The 22,179-nt window shown below is 40.6% G+C and overlaps 1 protein-coding gene across 1 annotated transcript in view; it reads right to left on the bottom strand.

The window, feature by feature from the left end:
• Positions 1-7,362: 7,362 nt before the first annotated feature.
• MYLK4 (myosin light chain kinase family member 4) overlaps positions 7,363-22,179 on the bottom strand; it is a 29,111-nt gene continuing 14,294 nt past the window's right edge. Inside the window, exons 5-14 of the mRNA XM_008637098.2 lie at positions 20,313-20,418; positions 19,372-19,465; positions 18,241-18,350; positions 16,976-17,117; positions 14,636-14,706; positions 13,771-13,899; positions 13,097-13,249; positions 12,679-12,751; positions 11,044-11,119; positions 7,363-8,769 (exon numbers count right to left, since the gene is read on the bottom strand). Coding sequence (XP_008635320.1) covers positions 11,072-11,119; positions 12,679-12,751; positions 13,097-13,249; positions 13,771-13,899; positions 14,636-14,706; positions 16,976-17,117; positions 18,241-18,350; positions 19,372-19,465; positions 20,313-20,418 — 926 coding nt within the window. The 3' untranslated portion in view covers positions 7,363-8,769; positions 11,044-11,071. The remainder of the gene's footprint in view (positions 8,770-11,043; positions 11,120-12,678; positions 12,752-13,096; positions 13,250-13,770; positions 13,900-14,635; positions 14,707-16,975; positions 17,118-18,240; positions 18,351-19,371; positions 19,466-20,312; positions 20,419-22,179) is intronic.

Here is a 22,179-nt window from a genome sequence, read left to right on the forward strand (position 1 = left end):
TAAGGAAGGAGCACTCCCAGCTGCACTGCACATCTCCCCACACTGAGCAAACTCTCCAACCTTTTTCTGATATCATTCCTCAAGCACTTCCCTGCATCCTTCTGCTTGGCGTGCTAAGGACAGGCTAGGGATGGGGAGTGGTTCAAAGCTGTATTTAGTGCAGTTTTTTCCTGAAAAAAAATAGTGGTTTATTAGTCAGAAATATTTTAAAGGTCACCCGCCTCCACATGCATTGGTTGGCACGGTGGTCCCTAAGTGGGATTTAGGAGTGCCACTGCACTACATAACGCAGCCGGCGCTGGCAGCTCTGGGTGTAACGTGCCTTCCCAAAGCATCCCCTCCACAGGCGAGGAAGGGGCCGCTGTCCCAGCTCCCGAACAGCAATGCTGGCCTCTGGTGGCCGCGCCGGCCCTTTGCAGCGCGGTGTCACCAGCCCCGCGCAGCCACCGCCGTGCGCCTCCGGCCCTGGGCAGGGCTGCAAAGGGAACAGGCACCAGACCCACACACCATCCCTCGAAATGTTCCCCACTGTGGGGGCATCGCCTTCCCACTGGCATCAGCTCCCTCCTGGTGGTACTGACTGACTGACTGACTGACTGACAGCTTTGGCCCCAGCTCAGGAGGGTGTCCGCGGTCAGGACACACCTTGCTGTTATGGCAGCAGTCGCTATTGCTTTTGCTCTGACTACGAATGCCTGAGGGACTAAGTCAAACATTTCAGGCCATCTGAATAGCTCTGAGACAGCACTTTCACTAGGGTAAAGATCAAAAAAATCAACAAACTCCTACAATTAGAAAGCTTCTTCCAGTCCATGGAACATGGGCATCTGCAGGGATTAAGAGCAGAGTAGATGAGAGCTCCTTGAAATGGATATTTTCTGCACAAGTGAACCACAGCAAAAAATAAAGCTAAACGCAAAATGAAGAAACTTAGCAAATGTCAGTGCCAGTTAAATATCTCCTTTCAGCAGTATGGTGGTTTGGCTTCCCCACTGTTACCCATGACATGAGCTTTGTCAGTGAGGGATTAGAAGCCCATTATGAACTGCCTGACAAAGCAGAGGGGTTCAAGTAGCAGGTGACATGGTAATGCAGTAAGATTGCTCAGTTGACACGAGGCCACCATATTTTTACAAGGCAAGACCCTGCCACCTGTCTCTAAATTGTTCCTGACCCCTGAGACCACACAGAGTGAAATGGGGTGAACACATTCAAGGCTCAGAGCAGGGGTGTCTTGGTACCCCCTCTGTGAAAGTACTCATGTTATTGGAGAACAGAGGTCATCCTGGAAGTTGTTTGCCCTGATCTGTTTACAGTGGTCAGATATCACACCTACATAAGTTATGGAGACAGACAAAGATCAGAGCTCACGAAACAGTGACTGGGTGCCTAAAGCAAAGGGAGAATGTGCATTTAGATTAGCTGGTGATGAGTGGACAGCTCTGGAAAAGAATGTCTTTCACCTTCCCTTCCTCATCTCTGCCACAGTCACAGCTCTGTGTCCCCAAGAGGCAGCAGCATGTTGAGCACCGGAGACAGCCTCACATCTGAGGTAGCAGTGAAGATGTTCACTGTGCACCCAGTGAAGATGGGCACAAGCTGGAAGCCTGAGGGTGGACAGAGCCCACCCAGCACAGGAGAGGCACTGCTGGGGGTGGTGGCCCTGCTGTGGCACCCGGAAGAGCCTGCACTCCAAATACAAGATGGCTCAGCTCCTGGATCAATTCTTACTGCATTCAAGAGATGTGAGTCACCCGACAAAGTGATTTCCCCCCACCCCCTTTTTTTGGATGAGGAGGCTTCAAGAGAGGAATTTTGAAATATCCAGTCCCTTTTCCAAAAGCTTTCATTAAAAGAGCCCATAAAGTTTCTCTGGAAAGTTAAGGAGGCCTTTAAGGAAAAAAAAAAATTAAAATTAAAATTCAGTTTTATTGAATGAATGGGCAGCACTGAAAATATTCAGAAAATTAAAATTAATTTGAAAATAATTAAAAATAAGAGAAGCCTAGTGTATGTTTCCAAGTTCTGGGTAATATTAAAGTAGCACTAAAAAACTGCAAAGGAAATTTACTGTGAGCAGGTGTTTGAAATAATTGGGGGAGAAAAAGGGTTGACTATTAATTAATGAAGAATTATGAATGTCCCTTGTTGGATTTTTTTCCTGTAGTCAACATATTTTTAACCACATGAACTTAGGGAACACATTTTAAAAGTGTGGAGTTGCTTTACAGACACATAGAGGGAGCTGAGCGTCATTTTAGCCCCATTTATTTTATTTTGCCAGTGGCATGCATTTAGCAGGAGCTGTTGAGAGGACCAAGGTACTACAGCAAAGTATTCCTCATCAGTTTTAAAGCACAGATGTTAATATTTTCTGCACAAAAACTCCTACACCAGGGTCAAAGCCACTGAAAACTAAAACACAGCAACTGGTTTCAAGAAAGGCAAATGAAGAGCAAATGTGTAAGGCCTGGTCATGCATAGGAACTCGCTCTGGGCTGTCACCCCAAAAGACTTTCAGGCACCTACTGAACTCCCCAGGGCCCCGAGTGGACAGATGCTGGAGCACAGGTTTTGCCTGGGCTAACCAGCTAACCTGGGCTCCTGTTGAAATGGCTGGTGGTCTTGGGGCTGCCCTGGGCAGGTGTAAAGGGGCAGCACTTTCATGTCCTGTGCTTGGCTACTGTAAAGTTGTTCTCTTGTTGGTTCCTTCAGCCCCCAAGCTCTGCCAGGCGGATTGCGATGGCTTTGTTCCATGTCGGCCAGGAGCACTGAGCTCTCTGGAGAATGAATCCAACCCTTTGGTTGATTTAACTTACGGCTTCATCAGGAGGGTGTCATCTTGTACACTTAGATCTTACACCTGCAGGCCTCAGGCTTGTCAACTATAGGCTGGTATTAAATGGGAGCCTTCCAGTGTAAGAAGCCGAAGTTGTTTCTCAAGTACAGTGCATGTCTCAAGTGCTGCAACCAGAGCTGTGGATAAACCAGCCAGAAGAAGTGCTACTGACTGAATATAGGCCAGTACCAGTCAGAGGTTGTTTCCTGATTTCTTACCCTGTAACCTTTTTCTCAATTTTTACTCTTGTTCTTTGTTTTTTCACTAGCTACCCGCTTGAAATTTGATTTAACTCTGTGGGAAACAATATTTCTGATTCCAGACTGTTTTGGTAGTCGATGAACTCCTAGATGGCGTAAGGTTAAAGTGCATTCCCCAGACAGCAATACTGAATAGGCCAGTGGTGCAAGTGTGACAATTTAGGGAGAAAAGTACACCAGGTCCCTTGAGTGACCAAACACCAGAAATTTCAGTAATTTCTAATTTCTTCCTTAGTAACCTGGTCTTAAGGACTTCCAGCAAGACTGCACCTCAAGTCCCAGTTACTTGCAGAGACAGCCAATGTTTTATTACGAGGAGTGAGTACAAACTGTGAGCCTGAGTCAACCTTTGATGTAGGTACATTTGTTTAAATTGAAATTACTTTTCTCTTCATTTATCTAGAGACAGTAGTTGGGAAAAAGGCCACGCTTCTTTCTATCACTAATATAGACAACAGGCACATTAAATACAGCAAACAAAAACCCTGGAGTAAACAAAATCAGCATTTATTCCTCATTCATCTTTTTACAGGATTTCTTCATGATTTTCACAAAAGAACACATACCAGAGATACATGAGTTAATCTACAAAACCAGATATGCAAACCAAAGTGATCAGGTACATGAAAATCCACATGCTTCATGGCTTAGTTGCCACATGCCTGTCATCTAATTTCAAGGGAAGTTGCCATGGGATACACAAACATTAGTTCTGCCACACCAAAATGTGATCGCTAACTCTACGGACACAGCTAAGCAACATATTTACAAAGCACTGTCTCTACCAGTCCTCATCTAAGTTTGAAACAGGTAGCTAGTTGTTCAGCTACCAAGCCTTCATGGAAGGTGAAACAGTCCAGCATTCCTAAACAGATTCACGCAGTGTTTAGTTTTATTCACAGGAGACACAACAACAAGTATGTATCAGTGATGATAAAAGTAGTACATGATGATGCATCATCCTCCTGGAAGGAGTTTGGAGCATCGGTGCTCATTCATTCATTCATCACTACTCTGGGTGCAAAAACTGCATCCGTTACCATGTTTTGAAAGTCCACGAGTTAAGAATTGCCCTGCTCACTGGGTCCAGGGGAACAGAATCCAATGATTCCAGGTCTCCATCAGTGGAGAAGAGCTGACAAACACCTTCTTTTCACAGAGCTCCTGGTGGGGGCCATTTTGCTGAAAGAGGCTGCCAGTGATTTATAGTGCCAGCATTCAACTGAAAATGCTAAAATAACTTGACTCTTACTGCAGCAATTCAACCACTGAAGAAAAACTATTTCTTGATTGAGATTCCTTCACTGTTAAAAATATTAAGATTCTTTTTATTTCTACTGATCATCACTGGTGCAAAGTAGATATTTTTGGCGGGAAGGTGGGGTGGTTAAACTGGGCTCTTGTACTAATCACATCACAGAAGGTGGACCTAGCACTTCCCTTATTTATTTCTGTGAGCTATCCTGTTATTCCTGGTTGGAATCAATAATTTAGCTTGGCTTTAACTTTATTCAGCTTCTAATATTAAAGGGAATATGAAAACTAAATTAAAAAGCAGCTGCTCTTGTAATCTCCAGAGTGGATTATCCAAGTTGCCAATTGCTTATGTCGTGAGGGTACCCAGAGGAGCAACTCACTGCAGGTGTTCACAAACATGGACATGATAGTATGGAGATCTTTCTGCAGAAGAGGTTTTTACCCATTTCATAATTTTCAGGATGTAAAACATACAAAGACAGTTGAAAAAGCACTAGTGTCCCATCTTGTGCCAAGTATATTTGCCTCTAATCCTGATGTCAATTTTAGACTACTCTAGTATATCTGGCATCCAGTATACCTACTGCATCTATAGGAGTGGTAATAACAGCATCCTAATTCTTATGAGTGCCAAGTGACACTTGTCATGTTCCCAGGATATGGCCTTTAATTTTTACATGTCAGGAAGAATGCAATGGTGTGCACAAAACAAAGACTGTGTCTGGGCACTTTATCCCTCCCACCACAACTGATGTTTCTATACCATTCTTGAGGCACCTCCAGTCATCCCCGTCTGTCCATGAGTATACAGTTAGATGGAATAACAACAGCTAGAACAGTGCCTTTCACACCCAAACCTGCACAGCAATTCACAGCTTGCAAATGCAATCACATAAACCAATAGGTAGCAAAAATTATAAGCATGCTCACACAGACGTAGGTGACTTATTAGAGCCTAGTAGCTTTAGTATTATTATGACCTAGTAGAAAATAAATGATGATGTGTCAGAACAATAATTTAACACAGCAGGCTTTAGCTATTAGTCATTACAGAACACATTTAAATCATAAAATCATAGAATCATAGAATAGTTTGAGCTGGAAGCGACCTTTAAAGGTCATCTAGTCAAACCTTCCCTTAGTGAGAAATGATGTCTACCACTAGATCAGGTTGCTTAAAGCCCTGTCCAACTCCACCTAGAACGTTTCCAGAGGTAGGGCAAAGTAAAACAGAACCCAAACCAAACTTGCATATGTGAGAACACACACAAAACAGCATGCTGCTCAAAGTGCAACAAGACACAATTAGGAAGCCACTAAAAAGAATCTGTCTCAAGCTATTATTTAACTAAAATTACAACAGCCATAAAAGATCACAGAATTACAGAATCATTAGGGTTTAAAGGGACTTCTGGAGATCATCCAGTCCAATCCCCCTGCCAAGGCATGGTCACCTAAAGCAGGTGACACAGGAACACATTGAGAGGGGTTTGGAATGTCTCCAGAGAGGGAGACTCCATGATCTCCCCGGGCAGCCTGTTCCAGTGCTCTGCCATCATCTTAATGTAAAGAAGCTCTTCCTCATGTTGAGGTGGATACAAGACAAAAATGAACATCTCTGGAGACATTTTTCTCAGGCACATTGCTATACACAGCAGTAATAATTACACGGCAGTCTAATTTTTTACCCTTGGTAACAATAAGGCCCTAGGTAATGTACCTCCCTTTTGACTCCGTGCTGTAAATCCAGCGTCTGTGGAGCAAAAAGCAGAAATGTGCTTGGGATTCTTTCCTCCTCCACTGCACACCTGCAGGTCCACACTTGGGTTTAACCCTGGGCACCAAATGGCACCTTCAGTCACTGCAGAGACTTGCTCAGTCCAACCTCCTCTGGCTGTCCCTCCCTCAACTTCACCCCCACTGCAGGAGCTGTTCCAAGAATGAAACAGTGGGACAATTTACAGACAAGAATCTAGAGTGTGATCACCATTATCCATGTTATTAAGAATGGAAGTTACATGCCTTGATTGTGTTAGCACACTGCCCCGTTGCACAAGCCAGAGGCTGCTGAGGGGTCCCCTCCTCTACTCATGTCTAAATTCTCGAGGTGGGGGAAATACATTCAGCTCTTCTATCCTCCCATGTGCTCCTATTTCTGACAGAGCACTGTACAGATGAACTTGGGGGATGTGCTCAACAGAGGCCATGTTTTCCTACAGCTCCTGGAGGATTTGTGGCTGACTCAGTGCAATGCACTCTAACACTGGGCTGATCTTAATGGCACTAAGCTCTTAATTACTACTCAGATGTATATATCAACAAATAATAAATCCTCTTAATTCAAGTTGAGCAACAAAGCAGAAAAGATTGTAGTCACACTATTATTCTAGTATAGGTAATAAGAGTCAAAATTACATATAATTTATTCCTATCCATGTAAAATCTACCACAGGAAAAACAAAACTCTGATCCAATTCTACAATAGTGGCACTAAAGTGCATAATGAGATCCTGTCATTCCAAAGTGGTTCGCTGCATTTTAGTCTGAGCACTGAGTTGTTTACTGTACAGAAAGCTACAGTATCTTGAAGACAGTCAGAAGAGGAGTGGCATCTCCAGCCCTAACAGAAAGGTAGCTTTTCTATTTTTTTTTGTACAGGCAAAAATAAATGGTGACTAAAAACAAGCAGCCCAGCTTCTATCTAAAGTCATATGCTCCTTTTCTTGCTTTGAGACTGCTCAATCTTTTCCCAAAGAAACTTCCGTTTCTGCTTGTCAAAGTTTACTTAAGACTACAGATGAGGACTTGAAGGTGGCAGTGCTCTATATTGTATAAAAGTTACATGGTGTGTCAGTGTGTGATTGCAGTATTTGCAACCTCTGGTGCAACACATCAGTACTACCGTGATGTCACAGCTGTAAGAAGCCCGGTTCATTTGCAGGAGCAGTCTTAAGAGAGGTACTACAATGATTTTAAAACATCGTATCAAACTGGCTGTAGAGAGTGTGATGGCCATGATGTCCCATTAATGGGCCCCTTTTTATTTCAAAATGAATGCTATCCAGAAAGGACAAAGGTGTGAGAAGCAATTCATTGCGTGGTGATGAATAATACTGTTTTGTCTTTATGTTGATCCCTTTTTTAAAAAGACAGAACTTAAATATATAAACTTATGCAATGCATAGATAAATATATAGAGATAGCAATGTTAATATGTGGTTTGATCATAACTGGATAAAGCAAAGACAGTGTAAAGGCACCCCAACAGCATGATTAAATAAAATACTCATTACAATTTGCATTAATGTAGTTCTGAAACCAAGCAGTAAGAAAGCCATATACAGCAGGGAATAAGTCTCTTATTTTAACTTCAGAGCCTTGGCAATTTAGGCTCAGATTCACTTAATGATAAGCCATACTCAAACAATCTCAAGTAAAGAATTCAGCTGTTCTGACTTCCGTTTTTCTACCCAATTAAGAATCAGAGAGGCTTGGGAGCAAGATAAGAAAATTTAGAAATACAGAGGATTTTTTTTTGAGCCAGTAGACAGAGGTTATAATGAGCAAAGCACTGACTCACCTCTTTGCAGTGGTCCTAATCAATTAAATTAGCATTAAACAGATTAGCTGATATAAAATCACCCTCAGTTAAAATAACTTTGAATTATACTTGCGTTTTGAAGAACAGGGTCTGCATGGGTACAAGTGAATAGCGCCTTGTTCTCTTTCTTGTTTAATTAACCCAAGTGTATTTACAGCAAGCAGTAATTCATCAGGCTAAAAATTCCTGAAATGTACCATATCACAGTTGCAGCAAATTCACCTACATGCAAGGAAAGCCTCATTTCTCCCTTTCACTGGTGTTACATTAACATGGCTTTAACTCTGGTTGAGCTAATCCTTAACTCATTTTAGTGTGACAGGAAAAACAAACTTCAAATCTTCTACATAAGGCAGCTTTAAATTTGTTGCTTTTTTTTTTTTTCTTTTTAAGTTATTTGACTCCAGTGTCAAATGAACCTTGGCCAAAGATACAACATAGTAACCGATTGCCTTCTGGGCTCAGATGAGAAACAGTTAATCTTACACGATAACTTAAAGAGCCTTTGATAAGTAAATGAGGATATAAGACTAGGTAGAGAAAAGTTCATTATGAAACCAAGCTAATGTAGCACTCGCAGGCATGGAGAACATGCTGCTCCAGAAGAAATATGCTCCTACAACCTGGAGGAATACTTTCCTTCTTTCAACAGCTGAATAGAGAAGAAGCAGCTCCACAGTGCTGGGACTTGTCCTGCAACTAAGGTGTTGTTGGTCCATTTAGTAGAAGTCTCAGTCATGGCAGGGGGGTAAAGCACCGAGACTGCTGATATTTTCAAATCTCTTAGCAGCAGTAACCACACAGCAGCTTTTCTGCAAAATAAACAAAAAAAGAATCCAGTTAATTCAGCAGTATATTTTTCATTTGGTTAAGTGTTCTAGGATGACCACATGGTGGTTTCTTTGTGCATGAAGAAAAGAAAGCAGCACTGAAGCTCCCTGCTTACAAAGGATTCTCACAGACACCCTTTCTCTGAAATATTTTATACAATATGAAAAAACAATGCTTCTTTGTTAAGTGGAGAATTGATCCTGGAGGTCTCTCTTGAAATGCAGCTACTCTGCCTTTTTTGCCTCTCTTGTCATACAGATCACAGTATGCAAAGGCATGCTGCAAACCTCTCTATTTGTGTTACCACTGACAGCATTTATAATGCCAGATCTAAATCAACTGGCACTTGAGTGCATTATTTTGGGTTAAATGTGGTAACCATACTACTTGCCTGAAAAAAAACAGCTAAAGGGATTCTTTAAAAATAAAGCACAGCCATGACTTTAGATCCACTCATTAAGTAAATTCAAATAAACTCCAAAAAGAAAAACACACACAGAGGAAATAACACTGCAAAAGCCAAAACCAGATTTTCCTGCAAGTTAGATCATGGGTAGGTTACTATGTTACAAAGCTATTAAAAGTTTATTTAAAAATAATTTTGACTGCTGTTGGACACTCAATTTATCTTAAAGTTGACTTTGGTTGTAATAGAAAATTGTGTAATACCATGCTTCCTGCATTAGAGAGGGAGAATTTTCACCATTTTGTTGCCTTGTTTGTTGCCACAATTTAGTGGCTTGAAATGGGAAATACAAACACCAGTCTTGCAAAAGGGCTGGAAAAGCTGTTTAGAAAACTACTGTGTAGAAGCACACAGGTGAGTGGATCAAAGCTTCATGGAATCTGTCTCAGCACCAGTGAAGTGAGGGTGAGTACTGAGGATCAGCAAGAGGTATAAATTCCCAGTGGATTTCCACTCCAGAAGTTGATGATCAGATATTACCGTATCAGGAAGTTACACAGCTTCAGAGAGCAAGTAGAATGTAATAATGGTGCCTTAGTCCTTACTGGCTTCCACTGTATCATGGAAAGGCATCTTCACATCCCCGAAATAGCTCATATAAAGATCATTACCTTCTGTGTTACTGCACTACACTGTATAAAATCTGCTCTAATCTTACTTAGTCAGAACAAAAATTCCAACCTTTCAAAATACTCTCTTTTTCACATCTTCCTGGAAAAAACTCATTGCAAAAAAATGCCAGTCCTTCCATCACTTGCCCTACCAAGCAGATGATGGATGATGGCACCATTAAAAACTTGGTAGTGGTGAAAGGTGGACTACTTTTATTTTGGCATCCTGTTGTTACTCATGACGCACTACTAAAAGGAAGTGGTTTTACAGTGTATGTGTGTGTTCTCAGCCTAATTCACATCTTGACCCTCCACTGAGTTTTGCCCAGAGATGGCCTCCAGAACCTTTGAGTAGTTCCCCTGGTCCTTGAACAGAGCCACCAACTTCTGTGGTAGTTGGTGAAAGTGGCTGTGGGAATTGGAGTACTGGTTTATGGAGACATTTCACTGCCTGAAGTAGCGCAATTTCGAAGTGGCTGAGTGAGTCAGGGACCAGAGACAGAAAAAAGAGAACAGACTTGAGTCTCCCTGATCCCCAGGGGAGGCAACCAAGCCAGCATGAGAACCACTAATGAACTGTTAATGAAAGGGCAAAGACAAGGAGCCAGGGAAATAGGACAGAGAGATGCTCTGTCAAAATAGTTTGGGTTGCTAAAAGGGAAGGTAAGTGCCCTGTCAGAACTGGGCCCTCGGACACATGGAGCAGCTTCTTTTAGGGGACACCTTGCTTTGATTTCACTGCAGTTAGTCAAGCTGCCCCGAGGGTCTGGCCCGTGCCTCTGCTAAAAAGTTATTACTTTTCATATTTCTACCCTTTTTAAACTTTACTTCTAACCACAGCATGAAAACCCGAAAGCTTTCAACACTGAAAAATTATTGGGTGAAATCTTGCCCCATGAGAGCCAGTGGGAGCATAACCATTCCCTCTAAAATGGCAAGGGTTTGCAGCACATATAGCTCCATACCCATTAATTATTTTGCACATTGCTGTTACTTGGTATAAGTAATAGAGCCAGTTTACATTTTGAATGCTTTCCAGACAGCAGCAGGGATGGTGGTGGTAAATACAATTTGGACCGTGCCCTTTGGACTATACAAGGTTTTCAGCTGCCCACTGATCCCTTCCACAGGGCCTACAGCTTTTACATCTGAAGGAACATTTGGGACCTGAAACAAACCTTCTGTTTGGCAGCTCTTTCAGAGAGGTTATTGAGCCAGGGGTGCTTGAGACACACAGTCACCTTTAGCCTTTTTCTAAGGAAAAAAGAAAAGAAAACAAAAGAAAGAAAGAAAGAAACAAACAAACAAGATACCATTATTGAAGCAGTAACTGAAGATCAATCATACCTTACCTCTACTTAAGATAATGGCAGAAGAACACTGCAACATCAGCATGTTTAGTGAAGCTACTTTGCAAATACTGGGGGAGAAGATGCAAAGGAAAACATGAGCTATAAGCTTTGCATTAGGGTAGGCTTTCCTGAGAAAAAGCTGGTGGTAGGAAGAAGGACAGCAGTTTGTGTTCTTGCAGCATTTGGAAAAGCCAGTCTGTTCCCCAGATTGAAGAAATCAGAGCTTCTGAAACTGGAGCCCAACTAAAGGAGTCAAATGGTATCCTATGAAAACCTCTGAAGATACATTAACCATGATAAACTCTCCTATTTTTACTGTGCACACACACTTACAAATCTTCTAATAATCTCATGGGAGTTGCTGTTCGGGGAGATTACAACTAAAAGTAAATTTAAGTGAAAATTAGAATAATTTATTTGATTTTTATATTCTATTTTATAGTAATTCTGGTTATCCCTACTCTATAACAGGAATATCTTGCAAGGACAGAGCTGTCATGACACTATTCAGACCATCCCACCACCTCATCAGCAGAGCTGCCTCTGCTTGATTATCATAATAATCTTTGTTCTTATTTTAATAACATTATTTTGTTAATTAATAAGATGGTCTATTAATTCTTAATGCTGGCCGTATATCAAGATGCACCATGACATATACATCCTAGGCAATGCAGCAGTCATTTTATTTAACACAGAAGTGCTTTGCCTGCAAAGGAAGAAGTGAATATTGCACTTCAAATGCTGTAAAAAAATTCTGAAACCTGTTTAAAATTATCCCCTTGTGAACCACTGACTCACAGACTGGACTCAGAAACAGCCAACAGCGGTGTCACTAACAGCATGAATCTCCAAAAATTACTGACACAGGAATAACCAAAGTGATTTAAAATCTTGTTGCTCCTCTAGCTCAGCCCAACTGAGTTGTTTGCTTGAGCAAACAACCTCTCCTTTTGTGTTGGCCACTGAGCTGGTTACCATTGAAGGGCAAGAAGGTGCTTAAGTGCAAAAGTATGCACTAGGTGAAGTTCATAGCTCTGTTGGGAAAGGTATCTCTTCGGAAGAGGTAGGATGAAATCTAACAGCACTCATGGGGGACTTCAGCAAAGCCTGAAAGAGTTTTCAAAGCAGGAGCAAGAATCATCCCCAGCTGGAAAACCCTTTTCATATGGTGATGCAGTGCTCATTTTGCAAATACTTTTATTTTGCTGAGAAATTGATCCACTCAGCAACACACAGCATTGCAGGATCTTATATTTCCTCTCAGACATGCAAGAACTGATGAGCAAGTGTGAGCATGCAAATTTTAACAGCTAAAAAAAGCAATGGGACACATGAGGCTCACAATGGCAAGGAATGAATCAGCAACAAAGACTCAAATTAAGAAAAATGTCAAAGCAAAGTGGTGTGGCAACACAAGAGGGCAGCAGCGGAGGCACAAGGATATTTAAATGTAGGGACCTGGAGTCTGTAGTGGAGCTTGTGGTCTGTTAACCATGGGTGTTTTAAGGCAGCAGTTGCACTTAATCTCCAGCTAGAGGAAAACCAGAACGCCATTAAGAGTTTTTCCCAGAATCTTACAATTCAGCAATTGTCTGCTATAGGTCATGTGTTCTGCCATCATGCAACGTTGTCATTTCAGAACAGTATGACAGATGGCAGATGAATTAAGTCTTATTTCACAGCAAAAACGTATTCAGTTCATTTCAGAGCATTTGACGGATACAATGAACATCATCAATGAAGTGTCATTATAATACTGTATGTGGACATAAAAAACTTAGATAAGTCATATTAGTTCTGCAATGGAGCAGCACAAGTGATACAACTGTGTCATGATGGCATGGCACACACATTTCAAAGATACAGGATTATTTACCATTTTTCCTTGATGAGAAGCTTTGATATGAAATCTTTGGCCTCATCAGAAACATCTCGAAATTCCTCATCTTCAAAATCCCAGTTACAGGCCAGGATATTGTTGAGGGTCTCATTGTCATCATCACCCAAAAAAGGAGACAATCCAGTGAGGCTGAAGTGAAAAGGAATATGTTCAGTCCTCCTGTCTTTCCCTCCTTGTGTACATGGTCTCCAATGTGCCAGCTAAGATTGTTCTGTTACTCTGGCCTATCTTAAAAAACACTGCTGTCTAACAAGGTCTCCAGACCATTCCCATTTTTTCAACCACATACATTTTTAAATAATCACCCATCTTTTCTAACACACCAAACATTACTGTCTTTCATGGTAGGTCATATTTTCTAGACCCCTGACCACTCTTGCTCTACCCACTGGGAATTTACCAAGCAGTTTACATTATTCTGGAAGTGTGATGCTCAAACACTCCTGAGAGATATGCAAAAAAAACAAAGATGAAAAGTTCATGGCAATTGGAAAAGAGGAGAGATTTCTCAATATGGAACTTGGAAAGAAGTCTACATTTCCTATTTTGGGTACATATTTTTTCCCTTTTCCAATATAACAGCAAACTTGGATGACTGACACAGTTTAACCTGGAAACAGCTTACAAAGCAGATACTGAATCCTACTTACAGCATATAAGCAATGACTCCTAAACTCCACATGTCTGTAGGAAAAGAGACAAACTCATAATTCACAATTTCAGGAGCAAGAAATTCTGGAGTCCCAAAGTTAACTCGAAGTTTTTCCCTGGGTTTATATCTAGGAAGTGGAAACATTAACAAAAGACATAAATTAAAGTTCTTATTAAAGTTGCATCGTTAATTATCTAGCACTTAGAGGAATTCCAGAAGCATACAGAAAATTCAGTAGGAAAACAAGGACAGATAGAGGTACAAACTAAAAATAAATATGCCCATATAGAGAATTAAAAGTGTTTGCAAGCTGTATATCATACAAGGACAAAATGCAGCTGCCATAAAAAGGAAGAAATTCATATTTCAAGGACTTCTCAGAGCAGCTCTTACCATCCTTTTGGGACATCCATATCTTAGGCATGAAATTTTTAACCAGTAAATCCTTCACTGAGATTATAGCACCTAATTAAACTAGAAAGTGATATGGCATGGAATATATTGTAAGAGCCCTCGATAGTATATTACACTCTCTTTTGAAGAGTCTCTTAATACTGGAGACAAGAGACTAGACAAGATGTACCACTGGTTTTGTCCATTTTAGCTGTTCCAAGATACTTTTATGTATGCTTAGTGAGAATCAGCCCTCTTTCAACCTTCTACCTGAAAAGAAGGTTTCAGGACAAATCTTTTTCACTCAGCTCCAAACATTCCATATTAAAATATATCCCTGGTTAAAAGAAACAAATTTGTCCTAAGAACAGTAGAAGACCATTATGTATCAAATACATCATCGTAGGGATGCAATACTTTTTTCATTGTTTCCTAATTCATTTATGATTAGTGAGAATACATGCACATACCTTCTTGCCAATCCAAAATCAATAATTTTTATTTGATTTGCCTCTCGGTTCACACACAGGATATTCTCAGGCTGCCAAGAGAAACAAAAGGAAGAAAAACACTTGAATGAGAAACAAGTATGAAAAACTGGGCTTTTAGTAAACTGTAGGGAGAAAACCACTAATAACAGTGAAAATATCTCATAAGCACCTTCTGCTTTCCTCCTTGTTCAGATCTCTCTGCATGGGTACCCCCCTTGCTGTCACACAGCAATTGGAGCTGAGCATTTTGTGCCTTCCAACTGCTTTTTCTTCTCCACAGCTTTTCAATTTGACATAAGGCAGCAGTTCAGATAAAGAACTCGTTAGGGGGAAGGGGACAGGGAATGTAGACTTCCAAAGAGGGGTTTCAGGATGCTGTCTGTGATTTTACAGACCTTGATAAGCTCACACTGATTTAAAAAAAAAAAATTAAATATTTTAGGCTTTGAAATTTATCTTACAGCTTTACATTTCTGAGTTCTCAAATGTTTATGTTTTTTTCAGGTATTTTAGCAAAAGATAGGATTCACAGGTTAAATGTCTCTGGATTTTCATAGGGCCAAATGCTACTCTTCACTTTCCTGGCAGGAATCCATTAACTTCCAAGAATTACTCCAAATTCTTATAGAAGGAACTGAGAGAAGGATGTGGCCAATTGTCTTTGAAATGTAAATACCTAAAACACAGTCCCATACTCACTGCCAGCACTTTTCTAGCTGCTCTGTCTTATTGCTCAGTGAGTCCTCTTTGAAACAAAACAGCCCTCAACACTTAAAACATTAGTTAACCTTTGTCACCATTACTAATTCATTTTACATGTAGGACTTTTAAACACCATATGTTCATAGTTTCTGAGGTCCTGGATGATTACGGTCAAGACGATTTTCTTTCAATTTCAAGCTTTCTTTCCCAAACTCATTTGTTACTGACAGCAATCTATGAACAAGCAAAACAGAAGGGAGAAGCCATAGCTGGCAAGCACATGAAAAGAGATCTCTGGGATTAATTTCTTGGATTGTATATGTATCTTTTTGTCAGCAGTTTGACCTCATACTAAAACTGTGCCATCTCAAGATCATAATTAATGTGTCCCAAAGAACTGTGTGAACTTCTGTTTGACAAGTTTCTAGGTAACTGGATGTTTATAGAGAAAGAGAAAAGTAAGTCTGGTCATTGATCGGCTACTGAAGCAGGTCCCAACAAGCATCTGCTCATTTCCTTAACCACTGCAGTAATATATATGCTAACAACATTAAAGATGTACTATATTAACTCAGTTATTACAAGCCAAAAACAGCAGCTGTTATAAAAATCTCACCAAAGAGAAAACCATCTTCTGCACTTCTTGTTTCTTTTTACTGTATTGTAAAGCTCAGGGATCAATAGGAAGCTTTCTAGCCAGTCATAAAACTAAAGACATCATCCCATTTTATTCCTGCACTAAATAGAGGTAAGAAACAAGTCCATTATTTAATAAAAATTTGGGCTAAGGGAAAAAGAGCCAGCCCAAGTGTACAGTTTAATGAAAAACAATAACAAATGTTTTCCAAGGGGTGGCTGTTGACCATTTGCAGTTGACCAGAGTAAGAATGTGCAAGTACATGGTAGAGTACTTGTACATGTGTAAGTACGTGGTAGAGAATCTGTCACCTTTCTCTGGGCTTTCAGCTACACTAGCAGTTATTGTCTAATCCAACATAGACACACTGTATTGGTTACATTAGCCACTGACTATTTTTATTCCTTTCATTTTAGAAAGTACTTTTTAATGTACTTTCCCTTAATCTGGCTGTCTACTGATGCCTTTTCATGACAGCAGCAGTTTAGTGTAGATCTCAGAAAGTTGTGTAGGCCTTATACTGATCCTGAATGACCCTTGAATTTAGTTCCACTCACTCATGCCTTTCTGCATAGTAAAAAACAGGGATAATTGCCACCCCATGGCTGATGTGTAAAACACGTACCTCGTGCAGCTGAATTAAATAATATTTGCACAGTATCTTGAGATCTAAATATTGTAATTAAAAATAGCGATGTATTTGTACTCAGCAGCTGGCTTTCTGTAAAATCAGTCTGTGGAAAATTTAAGCACTATGAAGCTTGATGACATATGACCACAATTTTCATCTAATTTACTTAGTCCTGTAGTAATTTAACTGATCTCAATGTGGTTAAAGTAAATATGCATTGAAATAAGGAAAGCAGAATAAGGCTCTTTGTTGTTTCTGCCACAGGAATCTGCTAAGCTTTATGGCCTACCATTAAGAATAGGAATTTCCACATCTGTCATTGCACAAAACATACATCTCAAAACTCTACCTTGAGATCCAAATGAAGAATGTACATTTGGTGCATGTACTGAATTCCATTGCAGATCTGTTTTATGAATGAGATAGTATCCATCTCTGTCAAATTGTAGTTTTCATCAATAATTCGGTCAAATAACTCTCCTCCTTCCACACTGAGGAGAAAAAGACAACAAAGCAGTGACCAAGTTCAAATCCAGTCCCACACAGTAAGACTAATGCTGAAATTATGCTATTGACTATTTTTATCATTCACAGTCAAGTTCAGTAAGATGAGCTTGTACTCAGATCTGAACTTTCTAAAGACTGGGTTCTGATGCATACTGTCCTGAACCTCTTCAAGGCCTGAGAGTCCTGTCTTCCAGCCACTGAAAACCATGAAAGTCTTGAAATTTGAATTTTATGCTGTCTTGAGTCATCATTTTGTACCACTGAAATTAATGAAGTTCCATGGAAAATCAAGACAACATGAGGGAGAATCTGAATTTAAATCTGTGGTCTCTTCCCTCTGAGTTTAAGAGGGACAGGATCCAAAATGTCAATCTCAAACTACCTAAAGTCAACAAAAATTACTTAATTTCTCTTCACATTTCAGTATGCCTCCAGTTTATCTGTTCATAGATACACAGATACTTTTTTTTTATGATATGTTAATCATGTAGACCAAATTCAGAGGATTATCTGAGAAGGTCCAGAACAGTCAAACTCACCCAGTTTTGAAACTTCTGCCATGACTTTCAGTGTTTCGGTTTTGGCCTTGTTGGCTTCCCTAAGACAGCATCTGCTTAACTTGACCTTGAGGCAGGTATTTTGTGCCTAACTAGCCTGATAATCCAGCATACAAAGCAGGTTTATCCTTTCAGGCACCCAGCAAAAGGATTAGGCACAACACCCACATCTGGCTTCTCTTTGGTGTAAGATGCCTTCTTGTTTGCCTCACAAGAGATATTCTGGGAGGTTTGTTTCTTAGCTTACACTAAGATAAATTAAAGTATTAAATGAAAGATAAGATATGTAACACAGCTCCATCTTCAACTGGAGCAGTTGTTTTACAGCACGAGGAATGTGGCACACTAATTGAAAAAATGCATTAATGCCTGCATGGGAAAACTTTTCTCTTAAATTCCCCTTTTTTTCTCTTGTTCATAAGAACATATTTCATATGTGTTTTCTACCCATAAGAAGTTCCATTTCTAATTTCAGGAGAAAGTAAGAAGGAAGCTGACAATTCTAACAAAAGTAGTAAGCACAGAAAGGAAAAGAAAAGAACACACTTACTATTCCATGACGAGTACAATATCATTTTTAGATTCAAAGGCATCATATAACTGGATGAGGTTCACATGATTCAGCTGGTTCATGACATTGATTTCATTTTTTACTTCATCCTGTAAAGAGCAATGAGTATTGCTTGAGATGCCTTTTTTCCTAAGAAAGCTACGTTTGAAGCAAATCTACATTATTTCGTGTTTTCACTTGTGGCAACCAAACTCAGGGCTCCTGCAGTGGTAGAGGTCAAGGCTATAGGAACTAATACACTGAACTCAGAGCTTGAGTGAGGTGTTTCAGTAATAAGGTATTTGCTGGAAAAGGAAGAGACGAGCCCACATGAAGAAGTGGTAAGCTCCCAGGGATGTAAAGGGAAAAGAGAAACAGAGGAAGATTGTTCGAACAGCAGTAGGTGTACAAAATCAAGCTAAGCCCAGGACAGTCCTCAGAACCTAACTTTGCAGTCAGAGGAGAGAGACTAGTGCCTCCATTCAGCCCAACTATTTTAGACATGCTGAATCATTCTCTGAAGGTGTCAGTCTCTCTCCATTCACTCTAAAGGGATTCTTGGTGGTCAGCTTGGCCACAGCTATATCTTAGCAACCCCAGTTATCTGAGACAAATCCTACTCTTGAATGCCCTTAATGACACTGATGTCACACAAAGAGGTTATGCATGTCTTTCCTGTGAAAGCCAGTCCCAGATGGCCAAGAGGTTTGCAAAACAGCCCAGACTAATTCTTCTCATCTGCATTTATGCTGATGTCAGGAGCCCAGATCATGTCTGTTATCAGCATCCCCCACACTGAAATCAAGTCATTGCAGCAAAGGCTACAGTGTGCTTGGGAGGGAATACACTATGTCACAGGCCTGACAAATGTTTTTACCATTAAAGAAAACACTAATAGAACTAGAAGCAGAAAGAAAAAAAAAAATATTTAAAAGAAACAGAAAACACCCCAAAAATAGTACTTTGATGGGCTACTAAAAGTTTTGGAGGAGAAGGGAAATAGAACTAGGATTAATGGTAATCCAGCAGGTCCTATGAGTGTGTGAGACACTTGGTCATGATCTGTTGTGTAGCTGAAGAACACTGTGTGACCACTTGGAGAACAAAAGACTAATATCATGCTCTACCAACCTTCTGTTTTGGACCTTGTGCTTTTATAATTTTGGCTGCCAACTTGAGACCTGTTGCTTTCTCTTCACATTTGTGCACTTGTCCAAATCGCCCTCTAGAAAAAAGGAGGGAAAAAAATCATCCAGCGGTACAGGTGTCAACTCTGAAAGTAAACTACACTATAAACAACCATAAATTATCCTCTCCCTACTGGCTTTCATTTCAATTGCTCTGTGTTGCTATTTTATCTTGTAGATTGTACTTGCTACTAGTCATTTAGGCACACCAACATCACACACTGTTCTATCGGGTACTACTCCACTTGTGTGATTCACTATACTCACCTCATAATATGCAATGACTAATCCCAGGGAAGTCAAGGATGTACTGTAAGGATAATGCCTCACTTATGTGCACCATCTCCCCCTCTCCATCACATCGTTCTCCCCCATGGGAGCGTTGTGATTTCATGATGAAACAAAGCCTTACCCAAGAGTACGCTGCCATGAAAAATTACAATATCCCACTCTCCTAAATAATGTCAGCATGAGAGATAAGTAACTGCATGGCCTGTCAGATCAGCCTGCTAATCCATCTGAAAACATGCATGTTCTTCCTCACTGAATGGAAGAAGACTGCAACATGTCTCTACATACTGCTGGCTGTAATTTGAGGTAAAGTATTACAGCATCCTAGGAGCCCTGTCATAAAGCCTGAGGGCATCTGGCTGACCTAGAACAATGCCAAACACAGGCCAAGTCTGCTGGTGCCAAACAGTAAGCCAAAATTCACTCACACTGTAAAATCAGCCTCCTCTTTTCATCCCTCTATAAAGCACTGTAACAGCTTAGACTTTCATGACTTCAGCTCTAGAGGGGCATGTGGCCTCCATTGACCTCCCAGGGTGCTTGGCTGTAAATTTGCGCCTTGCTTTCCAAGTCGATTTACTTCACCTGACTTACCCTCCCAGAATTTCATCCTCGTTGACATTATAATAATTGCTGATCCCCACCCTTTTGGCTGAGACAATCCGGTGATCAAATGGTGCTGATGGAGTAGGAATATCATCTAAAAAAGACAAAATACACAGAGAGCATATGAGTGGTCACATGCAGTGCTTGTTTATCTCATATTTTAGTTCCTCTTTTTCCCAGATAAGTTCATTTAAGAACTGAATACACTTACTGTAAGCTTTATAGCTAGGTCTTTCTCTGTTATTGAAGAAGGGTTTTATTTCAGAAGCTCTGGCTCAGAAAAAGAGGTTATTGTTAGGGAGCTACACTACCAAGACAAGGACTCCTTTGCTAAGCTATCATCTTCTGTACAACAGTAGGGAGAGACAAAGTGAAGACCACTGGACTATACCACTGTAGCTTCATACTCACAAGGGGCCTCTGCAATTCAGCCTAATCCCTGATTTTTTTATTACTTTTTCCTCCTCGGGGACAGTTAATAGGCGAGTATGTACTGTAACTCTCCAGTGGGGTAGGGAGAGAAACAACTCTCCTGCAGGCTCAGCTAAGAGAGGCTATTTCCCAGCTTTTGGTGTTCACAGTGAGGAATCCCCTCTTAACTGATTGACAAAACTTGTCCTTCTCCACAGTGTGGTCATCACCTTTAAAGATCACATTTAGAGCTTGTGCACATGAGGGAGTTTCACCCTGGCGGACAGCACTTGGGGTTTCCAATATGGTTCAGGACACACGGTAACTCATATGCTGCTCTGAAGAATTTCTGTCCTTAAAAAATGATGGCAGATAAAAGGTAAAGACGGGCACAGAAAAGTGATGGTTCCCAACATCACACTGCAGCAGCTATGGAGCTTTGGCAGGTCTCTGGTTTCTGGAGGTTTCTGGACCTCCACATGATGGACCTTTCTGCCATCCTGGTGTCAAAATCCCTGCTGGAGACCAGCCCTCCATGCCTAATTTGAACTTTTTGCAGGCTGTTGTGACTTCAATTTCATACCCACATTGTTTTTCATTTGATTGATATTCCTGAGAGTGACCTTTGGCTGACCAAGGTGACAAATACTTCTTCAACCGTTTGGGAGGGCTACAGCCCCAGTGTTTCAACATGAGCTCTCTGGTTTGGAATGCCAGCTCCTTTTTGTGTGAGGCTTGTTGAGCAATTTTAAAACCATTCATTACTCCAGTGAAAATGATCAAAAACACAAACAAGAAACCCCATGACAGCATGTAGCTGGCAGGAACACTTTGGTCATTAATGTAGCTGTAGATTGTCCTTATTCACAGGAATGTCCATTTTTCCAGGACACAAGCTGTGTACCTAGATTTTTTTTTGACAGTGTTAATAACTTACATGGTCAGGAAGTTAGTTCATGGTCAAGGAATTGTGAAAAGCTGGGGCTTCTGGAAGTTTGCCACCTACTTGGGATTCTGCAAAGTTTGAATTGCAAGTCTGTAAGTATGGGTCTTTGCACGTTACCGAGACCCACAAAATGCCAAGAAAACCTCTAACCTAAGGCAAAATTTGACTCTAACAACACAAATTCCATCAGCACCAGCATGTAAGTGACAGAAGAAAAGGTCTTTTCGAAAGCTCAGCTCAAAACATTACCAAACTTTGGGCAAGGAAATATTCTTTTAAAGACGCCTGACTGCTTTTCAAAACTATGCTTAAGTTTTTGCCTTCAAGATGTTCCCCATGACAGACCCTCTATTTTTCTTTTCCTACAAACCAGAGGGGATTTCTCCCTATTCAAGAACAACTTTCTATTACAGATCGAAGATGCTCCAACAGAGACACTCTAACCTTAACATCATCCCTAACTATCTACCAGGGCTCACAGCAGTTTACGGATTTTAA

Source organism: Corvus brachyrhynchos, unplaced genomic scaffold, assembly GCF_000691975.1.
Source record: "Corvus brachyrhynchos isolate BGI_N302 unplaced genomic scaffold, ASM69197v1 scaffold237, whole genome shotgun sequence".
NCBI lineage: Eukaryota > Metazoa > Chordata > Aves > Passeriformes > Corvidae > Corvus > Corvus brachyrhynchos.